Raw genomic sequence first — 12,383 nt, forward strand, 5'->3', positions numbered from 1 at the left:
TGGAAAAAAAAAAAAAAAAACAAGAAACAAAAACGAAAAAAGGATTCTGACCTTTGTTATGCTATACTATACTTCATGGAAAATCTAGAGGCCTTAAGCTGAGGCCACTGAGCTCCTGGGATGGGGGGGGAAGGAAAAGTATAAGCAGAATGAGACCATAGGGTTGGGAAGGGGCATAAAGGGAAAAAAAGTTGGCTTTATTAACAGCAAGGCTTGGAGGAGAGGAGGGAAACGAACAAAGCGAAGGGCTTGCAAACAGACCACTCAAAAAGTGCCTTCCTGCACATAATAATCGCATTATAATCATGTCTGCACCAACCCTGAAGGACCTGGGACTCAGTCACTGTCACTGTCGGCTTCACTGGAATCAGAAGCTGCAGCTTCACTGCCATCCTCCTGGGCAGAGTGCTCACTGCCACTGGGGAAGGGACTGGCACTGCGGCTCCGGCTCCGCTGGCCACCGCCATCACTGCCGCTATCTGAATCATTGTCACTGCCACGGGCCGGGCCTCTGTCCTCATCATCAGAATCCGCATCGTCTTCTGAGTCCGCATCACTGCCAAAGATCTCCTCTTTGTCCCGAGCGGCCCGGGCCTCGTCCTCACTGCTCTCCTCCTCGCCGCTACCACTCTTGTCACTCGCCTCATCCCTGTCAACCTCTTCACGTTCACTCTCGCTGCCTGAACGCTCGTCCTCACTGCCTTCCTTCTCACTGCTGCTGCCTTTCTCTCGCTCCTCATCTGTAAGGGAGCAGGGAGAAGTGAGACCCAGTTTCTCACCCTTCCAGGGCGCCTGGGGTTTGGCCTGTCCAGCTTTACCTGAGCCCCCAGCTTCTTTCTCTTCTGTCTCCATCTCTTCCTCCTCTTCTTCCTCGGGTTCGTGGTTCTCCAGCTGGGCCTTCCGTGCCTCCTAGAAGTAGCAGGGTTGAGGAGAAGGAGATTGTCCTGTCAGGCTTCTGTCTCTCCTCACCCACCACCACCCTCTCCATGGCTGCCCTGGGCCAGTGATGCTTGTTACCTGGGCTTCTAATTCCTTCTCATTCATGTCCCGGTGTTTGACCACCAGCAGGGCATTGGTACCGGACTGAACCCCAGCCTTTGCTCGGCGTTTACTCAGGCGGACCCTGTAGTGGGCAAGTAGGTGGGGTGGGGTAGTGTGGAAGATGCATTTAAAGACCCCAGTGGGGGATCCAGTCTGACTTGGTTCTTACTTCCTCACCAATGCTTAGTCCAGAAGAGACCAGAATAAATGCGGGGTGAATGAAGGAGACCAAACTCAGAGGTTGGATAAGGGAAGGATAATAGCTCCATGCGTCCCCTGTATTTATAAAGTGTGTGTACACATGAGAGATTTTAAGGTAAATTAGCAACACTTAAAAGCACAGAATCTAGATTACTGGCTTTTAGAAAGTCTTAATCTGGGACTTTACCTTCCCAAAGCATAGCAACAAAAGGTTGGAGGAACCCTTTGCTGGGCCAGGTCATGGTGCCCCTTGGAGGCTGCCAAGAGCTCCAGGTCACCCAGAGCCAAGGGCACTGTGCTACCTCTTACATGGGATCAGAGGTTGTGATCTCTGCTTTAAACAAACTCAAGGTCACACTTACTTCCCAACCCTTACATTACACCAAGTTCCCTAGCACAGGAGTAAACTTGTAGCTCTTAGGGGAAGGTTTTTGGGTATCCAGGATTTCATTTAAAATACTGATGCTAATTTGATGTTATTACTCCGTATTTTGCCTATGCTGACTTTCACATGAAGTCTCTTACTACGGCAGAGGGAACCTGGCTATCTACACTACAAAAAACCTCAATCTCGAGCTTTTTTCCCTGGGTTCGTGTGTTAGAACTAGGTCCAGCTCACATGGTCAAGCAATCTTCTGCTACTCGTTTGAAACACGAAACCAATCCGTACGTACAAATGGCCTCCAAGGTAGCTCCCATGTACCCCAGATCAGGATTCTGAAGCAAAGCCCCAGGCTAATCTGAGGTAGGAGTGTACCAAGTACCTGGTCTCCAGTTCGTTGTAGTAAACCCCATCGCCCTCCCGGAAGATGAAGAAGTAGTTCTCCTCATAGCCCTTGCTGGCTTTGTTCTTCACGTTCCAGTTGTACTCCCGAGCAATCTTGTAGTCATACCTGATGAAGATGAGAGGAACAAGGTCAGCAGCCCCACTTCTTTCTTACGAGGGATTAAAGGGAGCGACCGGTCCTCCATTCCCAAAACCTATCCTGACCCACGCACACGTCATCTGGTGCATAGTCCATCTCCTCCTCCTGGTCCCGCTTTCGCTTCTTCAGTGTCTCTTCCACAGGCAGGAAATAGGCCACAAACTGGTTCCCTTCCTCATCCATCATGCCTCTGGATGGGAGGAGTGAAGAGTAAGCACAAAGGGGCAGTGAGGAACAGGCCAAGGTAGGCAGTGGGGCCACTTACCTGATCATGGCCTGAGACATCATCTCCAAAGCAGCTGCACCACTCGTGTCCTTGGGGGCTGGGTCTGAGTCAAAAATTACCTGAGCGCATGGGTTGATCCACATCTAGGGACAAGAGCACTGGGATTAGACTGGGACAAGCAGAGATGCCAGGCTCTGCCTCACTGCCTCCTGCCCTGGATCTGACCTTAAAGTCTGGGAAGACAGGCATGACCTCCACCGGTGTCACTCGGGGCTTGCTGTAATGCTGGGAGATCTGTTGGGGGCAAAAACAGGGTGGGTGAGGAGGATATGGAGCTCTGGAGCTGCACCTTGGTCCGCCTTCAACCCCTATCCCACCCCATCCCCTTCCCTCAATTACCGATTTCTGGGCATCCTCAAAAGTTTTCTCAATGGCTGTGATCTGGCTATCCCTGTCTTTGTATATTTCTTCCTCTGTGAACTGCTGCTTCACAGAAACTCCAATCCTAGGAGTAAAGAGAGAAGACTTTTGGGGTCACTGGACATACCTGAAATCACCTTCCCTCTCTACCTGCCACAACTTACTTGACCTCGGGCTTCTCATTCGAGATGCCATAACGATTGAACTCAGTGGAGATGTACTCAGTCTTCCGCATCCATGGCACCACTTTCGCGTGCTGCTGGGATCTGGGGGTAGAGTGTTAGGCACCTAGGACCCACCACCCTCCTCCCATCATAGATTCCCTCTACATATCCAGTCCTCACTCAGCACACACACACCTCTTAGAGCTTGTAGGGGCCTGAATCTCCTCTTCCAAAAGCTTCTCGTCAGCTGGATCTAGGAGTACTAGAGGGGAACAAGGGGGCAGAAGGGCTGTGAGGGAGGGGCTGGCCTTTGCTGGCCTAGAGCAGGCCCTCCCTGCCTTCCCACACACCATTGGGGTCGATGCGGTAGGTATCCGGGTTGATGAGGTCAATGGTGACCCCCAGGTCTGGCTCAGTGAGGAGGTCGTGTTTGTGCTGTTTTTCCAAGGAAGTTGCTTTGTACTGGACAAACCTGGGTGGGGAAACATACCCATTATGGTTTCCTAATTCTAGCTTTACCCTCATATTCCTGCTTCCCAGAGCCTAAGCTTTTCCAGGGAGGAACTCAAAATGGGAGTATCCCCCATGTTGGAGTTAGAAGGCTGGCTCTTCAGTGGGAAAAGACTCGGACACTGCTTGTTTCATTCATCAACAAATATTTATGGAGACCTACTACCATATTGCTAGCTACTGTTCTAGGCTCTGAGAAGAGAGCAGTCAACAAGAGAAGCAATCCTTGCCCTTACGGAACTCATGATCTAAGTGAGTTGTTTTGCCCTCCATCTCAGTCTCACCTGTTCTGGTCAAAGGGGTAGGTGATGAATTTGGGGTCGAAGGGGATGTCAGGGAGGCTATTGCAGTACTTGACTCGGCAGACCACTCCAGACCTGGGAATACAATGGCTCAAAACCAGTCCACCTCTGCTCCCAGCCCCCACTGGCCCACCCCTTCTGGGAAAACCCAATGGAGCTCACCTCTCAGGCAGAGTCCGGTGAGAATTGGGCCTGGTAGGTAAGAGAGAGTGAGATATTGAAGGAAAGATGGAGAACACGATTGAAAGAAGAGTGAGGGGGGTTTCTCCAAACTTTTAAAAAAGGGAAGGAGGGAGTGACAAAAATGGTAATCCCTGTGGGAGGGGTGCTCCAAGTACTTTAACGGAAAAACCCTAGGATTCAACTCCTTTTAGAGAAAGTGTCTCCAAACGCTTTCATGAATGAAATCAACTGCTCAATCCCTTTTGGAGGGGACGTCTTCAAGTACTCTAGTAGAACTACGTGCTCAATTGCTTTCAGCAAAGGGATTCTCCAAATGCTTGACTGGAGTAATAAACGCACAGTCCGTCTAGATAGTCTCCTAAGAGCTTAATCCCTGAATTGCATGGCAGGAAGGTGGGGGCAACACCCCATCCTTGAAGGAACCCACCCCTGTCTGTCAAAAGTGAGCGTTCCGTGACGCCAGGGCGTTCGCGGCGAAGGTCTGACATCACTGGGGGGCTGATGACGTCGTAGGAAGACACCGCGCCCGACCCCCCGCCTCGCCGAAACCTGGACCTAAACGAAAACGACACAGCCAGGCGGCGTGGCGCCTACCTGTGGCCATCCTCTCGCTGGGCCTGGGTCTGGATGGTGGGCGCCATGGAGACAAGGCGAAGGAAACCCAGACGGGGTCCTTGCTGAGCCGCGGGGAGACGCGGAGGGGTATACCGACGTTGGCGGACGCCTAATCCGAGAGAGGGCTCGGGTTGGCGCCGCTCTCTGCCGGGGCAGGGTCGGAATGAGGTGGGCTGGTGAAGATTTCCAGCGGAGACTCAGCTAAACGCGCAGGCAGCGCCAAAGACGGCCTCGCAGCTCTGGCTCCACCAACTGCCGCCAAGACGCTAAGGACCGGACAGGTCGCCTCAGGCCGCGAGGCCTTCTGGGACATAGAGTCCGGATTACACCCACACCCGGATTGGCAAAAGGCTGGGTATAGGGCGGAGCGAGGGAGAAAGAGCCTCTTGTGATTGGCGAATCGGGAGTCTCAGTCTGGACGTCTTATTTGAGAGTCAAGTGCGGGAGGCGGTCATTCTTTCCTCCCATTGGCTGAGTTGTTTGGGAGGCGGGGCTAACTAGCAAGCGAGGCCTGGAGACCGAGACGCTGAAAAGAAACAGGGAGAAAACCGCTTGTGGCGCACTTCCGGTGCGCTAAACTGAGAAAGATGGCTGCGTCCCAGCAGCAGGCTGCAGCTGCTTCGTCTGCTGCGGGCGTATCGGGTCCGGGTTCGTCTGGCGGCCCGGGTCCGCAACAGCAGCCTCAACCACCAGCACAGCTGGTGGGGCCTGCCCAGAGCGGGCTTTTGCAGCAACAGCAACAGGACTTCGACCCGGTGCAGCGTTATAAGATGCTCATCCCGCAGTTGAAGGAGAGTCTACAGGTGATTGGCCGAGAGCTGCGAGAAGCTAGCGGGATTTGGCTCTCTGGTTCCAAGCGGGAAGGCAAAGGGGCTTTTCAGTCTGGAAGCGAGCAGAAGAGCGTTAGGCAGGAAGTGGAATGGCATTCGGTCCTCTTGATGAGGCCAAAGCGAAGGTCTGCGGATTGCCCTGTGAACGGGATCGGCACGAATGTTGGGCCTGGGAATGGCCGCATCTCGAGTGGGAGGGAGTTTAAAGGAAAAACAAGGCCCTGGTTGTTAAAGCCTGAGTAAAGGACTGGCCTGTACAGAGATTCTGCCTGTGATTGGTAGGTGAGGGAGGACTGTAAGATCTGTCGGGAGAGATTACCCGGAGAACCCTAGATGAGAGCGGGCCTCTGGGGAAATAGGGCTGCTAATCTGTATCGACAGGAGAGATGCCAAGTAAAGAGGAGGCTTGAAATTGAGTAGATTTGGGGCGCCTGGGTGGCTCAGTGGGTTAAGCCGCTGCCTTCGGCTCAAGTCATGATCTCAGAGTCCTGGGATTGAGTCCCACCTCGGGCTCTCTGCTCAGCAGGGTGCCTGCTTCCTCCTCTCTCTCTGCCTGCCTCTCTGCCTACTTGTGATCTCTCTCTATCAAATAAATAAATAAAATCTTTTTTTAAAAAAAAGAAATTGAGTAGATTTTTAAAAAATATTTATTTCAGAGAGAGCAAGCATGAGGAGGAGCTGGGGAGGGGCAGAGAGAGAAGCAGACTCCCTACGGAGCAGGGAGCGCGGCGCAGGTGGGATCCCAGGACCCCGGGATCATGACCCGAACCAAAGGCAGACCCTCAACTGACAGAGCCACCCAGGCGTCCAGAAATTGAATAGATCTTAAGGAATAGTGTAGATCTACCAAAAGTGCCCCTTCTGTTTCTCTATTTCCTGCATTTTTTAAATATAGACCTTGATGAAGGTTGCAGCTCAGAACTTGATTCAGAACACTAACATTGACAACGGACAGTGAGTATAGTCCCCTTTCCCTCGTCTTAGAACCTCATACCCAGATCCCCACCCACTTATGCCCCTTCCTTTTATTTCGGAACCCCACTCCTTTGTGACCTGCCTTGCTCTTTTGCCTCTTCTAAAACAGTCCCTTAGGCCCTGCCTTGGGGCTTCTGGGCCTAAACTTGGTTTCCTGATGGATACTTGGTTGGGTAGCCACTGAAGTTCCAGAGATTGGAAATCCATTCTCCAGTCACCTTCTTCCCCTGGGCTATAGAAAGAGCAGTGATGGACCCATACAGCGCTTTGACAAGTGTCTGGAAGAGTTCTACGCACTCTGTGACCAGCTGGAGCTCTGCCTGGTAAGTGGCCTCCTAGACAGTGGGTGATCACAGCCCTGCCTCTGCCCCCAGGTCTTCAGGAACCTTCATTCATTCAGTCGACACACACTGGGCACACCTCCTATGGGCCACACCTGTGCTTCACACGTGAGGCTGGGGACCCAGTGTTGCTCCAGTCCTTGCCTTCACTAAGCTTCCGGTTCAGTGAGGGTGACATACATCTCCAAATAGTGACAGCTCAGAGTGGTTAGGGCTGTGATAGGAAAAACCCAGGCCACAGAAGTCAGGGCTGTGATGGGGGAGGTGTGGGGGGGGGGTCAGGATTAAAATGAGGGAAGCTTGGGGATTGTTGAAACTCGGAAAAGGCACCTGACTCTGCCTAGCATGGGTCAGGGAGGGGATGGTGACTCAGGGAAGTTTACTGGTAGAGAGTGCATCTGAGCTGAGGCTGGAACAAAAATGGAAGAGGGGCAGGAGTTTTGAGGAGGGCGGGTGGCTAAGAGCACAGGCCTCTGGAATCTGCATCGACCACCAGTCTCTACCTGCAAGATTCAGATTTTTCCTTTGAGAAATAGATTTTGGGGAAAGATGGCAAGATCATGTATGTAGAAAGCATAAGAGGGTACTAGGCACATGGCAAACATTCCCTGTAGTATCATCATCATCATCATAGTGAACTGGTGTTTGAAGCCAAAGTCAGAATTTGAGAAACCTGGTGGTAGTAGAAAGGTGTCCCAACCAGAAGGAAGAGCTTCTACTTTAATTTCCCTTTAAGAATGTCACAGACTCAGTTTAGCTGAGGTGTAGTAAGCATTAGGGCTTGTTAGATTTTTTTTTTTTAATATTTCTTACTTATGGTCACTTGGTTGGATCAGTTGATTAAGCATCTGCCTTTGGCTCAGGTCATGATCCCAGGGTCCTGGGATGGAGTCCTGCATCAGACTCTCTGCTTTGTGGAGAGCCTGCTTCTCCCTCTCCCACTCCTCCTGCTTGTGTTCCCTCTCTAGCGCGCGCGCGCGCGCTCTCTCTCACTCACTCTCTCTCTGTCAAATAAATAAATAAAATTTTTTTTAAAAAGATTTCTTATTTATTTGAGAGTGAGACTGCATGCAGGAGCAGGGGGGAGGGGCAGAGGGGGAGAGAGAGAGAAGCAGGCTCCCTGCTGAGCATGAAGTCTGACGTAGGGCTCCATCTCATCACCTGATGAAATCATCCCCTGAGCAGAAGTTAGACGCTTAAGCGACTGAGTCCCCAGGTGCCCCAGAGCTTGTTGGACTTTGAATATAGCAGCGAGGGTGCTGGGGAACCATGGACGAAGAACGTGGCCCCACTGGCTTTTTTAGGAATATACCTGTGGCTGCCACGTGAAGGATGGGTTAGAAGAGCCAAGAGTAGAGGCTGGGAGCCCAAAGAAGCAACCATGACAGGACTCAGGTGGGCTAGGCTACACCACCACCCTGAGGAAGCCGGGACAAGCAGATGGGGAAAGCTACTCTAAAGGCTCTGCGTACAGCCATAGGGCTGCCCCGGACTGTGGGAGGAGCTGTCTCCAGAATGAGGCCCAGAGCTCAAGCTGGAATGGCGGTGGCCTTCCTGAGACAGGCACCCAGGAAAAGGAACAGTTTGGTGGGAAGTGTAGGAGAGCTCTGGAATTTCAGGGGAGGCTGGGGACACAGGTGTGGCGGTGTCACCGCAGAGGTGGCAGCTGAGGAGTGCATGTGGGTGGGAAAGCCGTGGGAGGCATGAGAACGAGAGCAGCTGGGACCTGGGAACTGCCCCACTTAGGGCTTGGGCTGAGTAAGCCATAACTAGACAGCGCAGCCAGAGAAGGAGGAGGAAAACCAGGGGCAGGCGTCATCAGAGCAGCCACTGGCAGTGTCCAGGCTGGAGTCAGGACAGTCCCAGTAATGGCAGCTGACATTCGCTGCATGATGTGCTGGGACTGTGGGTGTCTCACACGCTAGTCTCCCTTTTCTCACCTGACAAGGTAGCAAAGGCAGTTGTTAAACCCATTTTGTTTTGCAAAGGAGGCAACAGACTCAGAGAGAAGCAGCCGTGTGCCTCAGGGTCGCCGAGCATGTGGTCGACAGGGCCAGGCTCTGACTCCAAGCTCCCCGGAGTCCAGAGGACCAAGCAGGCTATCCCAGGCTGGCCCTTGGGGTGGGGGTGGCAGCATCAGGAGTGACACTGAAGCCGCACCTTGCCTGCCTGTCCACAGCGCCTGGCCCATGAGTGCCTGTCCCAGAGTTGCGACAGTGCCAAGCACTCTCCCACTCTGGTGCCCACGGCCACCAAACCGGATGCAGTGCAGCCTGACAGCCTACCCTACCCGCAGTACCTGGCAGTCATCAAAGCCCAGATTGCTTGTGCCAAGGACATTCACACCGCTCTGCTGGACTGCGCCAACAAGGTTACAGGCAAGACGCCTGCACCACCTACTGGCCCCGGGGGCACCCTGTGAGCTGGCAGGGCTGGGAGTGGGGCGGGCCGCGGGGGGGAAGGGGACAGGGAGGGAATGAAGAGTGACCTGAAAGCAGCCTTAGTCTCTGCCTTTTCTTCCCGTCTAAGCCCTGTGGCTGGAGCCAGCAGGGGGCAGCAGAGGCCAGCAGGGAGCGGGCAGGGCGGGGCCTCACCGCCTCCAAGCAGCCTGCTCTCCTGCCTAGCCCAGGATGCACTTTGGACTGTCTATGGATGACCTCTTACTAGGGCTCTTCCCCAGCCTGGCCTGGGCAGAGAGCCCAGACCAGCCTCTCTCCTTCAGTCCTTCCTGATTTTGTCCGTTGGGGGTGGGGTCTCTGTGGTTTGCTGCTTTTTCTAGCTGTCTCTAGTGTGTTTCTAAGGCATGGGTCAGTTGTTATCTGTCATTTGATCTCTTTTTGTCTCTGTGTCTCTGCCTCTGTGGTCCTGTCTCTGACCATCTCTGTTTTGGTCCTCTTTTTTTGCCTTCTGCCCCCGGTTCCTGACTGGGCCTCTGTTCTGAAGGGGGCTGGATTCTGGGAGCCAGACCCCTTGGTTACCTGGGGCTAGGGGAAGGAGTTTCATTTCCAGGGCCCACAGTCAAGTCTATGGATCCCTAGCACCTCCCATGTCGGCCCAGCCCCCAGGTCCTCAGCCCAGGAAAGGGGAAGTGAAGGGGTTCTAGGCCCTGACCTCAGCATGCCTGGTCTGAGAGCAACTCACTCCCCCACCCGAACCTAGAGTCTGCGTCAGCAAGGGGCATTGTGCAATCCGTGGTAAAGCCTAGCCCAGCTGGATGCCTGGGTCCTTGTATTTTTAGCCCCAAAGGAGAAGTGAAAAGGCCCTAGCAGGGGTGAATCATCAGTCCTGGGGAAGAACCCAGGTGCCTGGGCCCCAGCTCCGGGAAGCAGGCTTTGGGGAGGGGGCTTCAGGGAAGGAGTGGCCCACCAGGCTCCCCTCTTCTCTGAGAGCAAGCTTCGGGAGCTCAGCCATGGCTTTCAGGCCTGGGCAAGTGCAAGGCGGAGCTACCAGCTCAGGCCCAGCTGTTGGGGTGTGAAAGGCTCTAGTGAGTCAGCCTGGTTGCGGGACTGCCCCACCCAACACCTTCTCTGCCCTGGTTGCCATCTTGCCGCCCAGAGGCATCCTGTCCTGGACCCCACATCTGCAAGGAAAGCCTGGAACTACAGAGACCTCTGATTCACCCAGAGCTCAAGTCCCCACACTGGAGTCCTGGGAAATGGCCAGCCCCGTGTGTGTGTGTGTGTGTGTGTGTGTGTGTGTGTGTGTGTGTGTATACACATCCCAGGAAGTTTCTTTCTTAAAGAACCAGGCATGTAGGGCAGGCCCCCAGGAAGGGCAACAGACCACTCTCAGGCACTAGCTGAAGATGCTGTCCACAGGAATAAATCTGACACAAATACAGGCTATGTAGTTAGAGAATTATGTTACTTTGTTAAAAAAAAATCTGAGAGCTTAGGTTGGGTAGTGGTCTGTGGGGATTCATTATTATCATGGTCTAATTACTTGTTAAATAGGTGGTTAAGATTTATTTTTTGGGGAAAAAAGCCCTTGACAGAGGTCACAAAGGCCCCACTGAGAAGGTGGTACTGGAGTAGACTCGAAGGAGAGAGAATAGGCATGTGGGCATTTGGAGAAAGAGCAGCCCAGGGAGAAGAATGGCAAGTGCAAAGGCCCTGAGGCAGAAAGTGCTGATGTGTTTATGGGACAATGTGGAGGCCTGGACCACAGTGCAGGGACAGGGTTAGAAGAATTGATGCATGTCATGAAGGTCCTTAGCAAGATTTTTACCAAATTATAAGACCCAGAGGGGGATTATACAGCCTAGTGCACAAACCACATGCTCCAGGAAAAGGTGTACATGAGAACCACAGCCACATGGGGCACAACAGATTATAGGGACATAGGTGCAACACACCTCCCCTTCCTCAGCAGAGAACAGCATAGCCCACCACCCTACAATCATGGTGTCCCCAGGTTCTCTGGCCCAGTGACAGTCCCACAGACTCTAAAAGGAACAATCCAACCGCATGAATATACAAACAACTCTCTAATCACCACTTAACCCACTATCTTTCACCCCATCGCAGACTTTGCCCATCACAGGCTGACTCAGCCATAACCCACAGCTCAACATTACTGAAAGCAGCCTTAGCTGGGGACAGATAATGTTTCTTAGGTACAAGTGTGTGCGTGTGTGCCTCAGCTGTGCCTATGGAGGCGGCAACCAGTGACCCACCACCCTCCCCATCATGTGCATCGCAGACGTCAGGAACTGAAGTTCACTAGTTTCACTGCCTTGTGACTGGGCCTCCGAGGAACTGCATCCAGATTCTGGCCTCTGGTGTTCTCAGCCTCACCCCAAATAAGGACAAAGACACTTGGAAACACTGCTCGCTACACACGCAGCCACAGAGGCCACGCACACAGCCACGGCTTGCTGCAGTCACATAGATGCTCGCACACAGCCTCTCAGGCCAGAAGGCTCCAGCCGGCCAGATCCACACCGGGGGCTCCTCAAGGAGTTTCCTACTCTCAGTCTCTCCAGATCCCATAGTGGCTCTGAGTGCCACAGTTGTGCAGCTAGATATGTAAGTCACAAGTGACCGCCACCCGGAAGACAGCTGCAGTCGAGTACACGCTCCCACACCCGGAGATGGCTAAAGTAAACAGTAGAGTCAACCACACAGGCGCAGGTGGTTTCACACATGTGTTCACACAGCCATGGCGGGCAGGACTGTAAGGACACAGCCCTCACACCGGAAACGGGGCACGCATTCTGGCGTCCCGCACCTACTTGCCCTAACTGCACCCAGCCACACCAGGGCACACACGTTCGCACCTACAGTATACACACGCGCGCGCGCGCCACATAACCCTCGGGCACGCCCACACACACACACACCCGCCACACAACGCCGGGCACGCCAGGCGCGCGCACGTGCCGCGAGTACACGCTCCCCCGCTCGCCCGCGCACTCGCACCGAGTCTCACACCCCCGCGTTTCCCGTCCCCGCTTGTTTTTCTGGAAACTCTGCTCTCCGTTCCCCTCCCCCTAGGCCGGAAGTGCCCGCCGTATTTTTAGCCGCTCGGGTTTCCGCCCCTTTCTTCCTCGCTCGGCCCGCCCAGGAGCTACCCCCCCTACCCCGCCGCACCCCGCGGGGACCCCGGCCATCCCCTTTCCCACCGTCATTCCAGAGGGGATTCCCGGCC

The 12,383-nt window shown here is 53.8% G+C and overlaps 2 protein-coding genes across 2 annotated transcripts; one reads left to right on the top strand and one right to left on the bottom strand.

Moving 5' to 3' along the window:
- Positions 1–176: 176 nt before the first annotated feature.
- Positions 177–4,966, bottom strand: PAF1 (PAF1 homolog, Paf1/RNA polymerase II complex component). The gene is made up of 14 exons (XM_059153546.1): positions 4,568–4,966; positions 3,953–3,982; positions 3,773–3,865; positions 3,329–3,450; positions 3,174–3,240; positions 2,979–3,080; positions 2,794–2,899; positions 2,620–2,688; positions 2,434–2,537; positions 2,242–2,358; positions 2,007–2,135; positions 1,018–1,123; positions 819–909; positions 177–740 (listed from the first exon to the last, which is right to left on the bottom strand). Exons 1-14 carry the CDS (start codon positions 4,612–4,614, stop codon positions 337–339), a joined length of 1,587 nt encoding a protein of 528 aa, XP_059009529.1. The 5' UTR covers positions 4,615–4,966; the 3' UTR covers positions 177–336.
- Positions 4,967–5,089: 123 nt separating this feature from the next.
- Positions 5,090–9,610, top strand: MED29 (mediator complex subunit 29). The gene is made up of 4 exons (XM_059153549.1): positions 5,090–5,391; positions 6,314–6,372; positions 6,632–6,716; positions 8,914–9,610. Exons 1-4 carry the CDS (start codon positions 5,176–5,178, stop codon positions 9,154–9,156), a joined length of 603 nt encoding a protein of 200 aa, XP_059009532.1. The 5' UTR covers positions 5,090–5,175; the 3' UTR covers positions 9,157–9,610.
- The last annotated feature ends 2,773 nt before the right edge of the window (positions 9,611–12,383 follow it).

Source organism: Mustela lutreola, chromosome 16 (genome assembly GCF_030435805.1).
Source record: "Mustela lutreola isolate mMusLut2 chromosome 16, mMusLut2.pri, whole genome shotgun sequence".
In the NCBI taxonomy this organism is placed as follows: domain Eukaryota; kingdom Metazoa; phylum Chordata; class Mammalia; order Carnivora; family Mustelidae; genus Mustela; species Mustela lutreola.

Excerpts from the sequence above, each read along its gene's own strand:
- PAF1 (XM_059153546.1), bottom strand. The coding sequence starts at position 4,614 with ATGGCGCCCACCATCCAGACCCAGGCCCAGCGAGAGGATGGCCACAG. Across the intron at positions 3,866-3,952 it reads CACCGGACTCTGCCTGAGAG|GTCTGGAGTGGTCTGCCGAG; the intron begins GTGAGCTCCATT and ends TTGTATTCCCAG. Across the intron at positions 1,124-2,006 it reads TACAACGAACTGGAGACCAG|GGTCCGCCTGAGTAAACGCC; the intron begins GTACTTGGTACA and ends TGCCCACTACAG.
- MED29 (XM_059153549.1), top strand. The coding sequence starts at position 5,176 with ATGGCTGCGTCCCAGCAGCAGGCTGCAGCTGCTTCGTCTGCTGCGGGC. Across the intron at positions 5,392-6,313 it reads AGTTGAAGGAGAGTCTACAG|ACCTTGATGAAGGTTGCAGC; the intron begins GTGATTGGCCGA and ends TTTTAAATATAG. Across the intron at positions 6,717-8,913 it reads ACCAGCTGGAGCTCTGCCTG|CGCCTGGCCCATGAGTGCCT; the intron begins GTAAGTGGCCTC and ends GCCTGTCCACAG.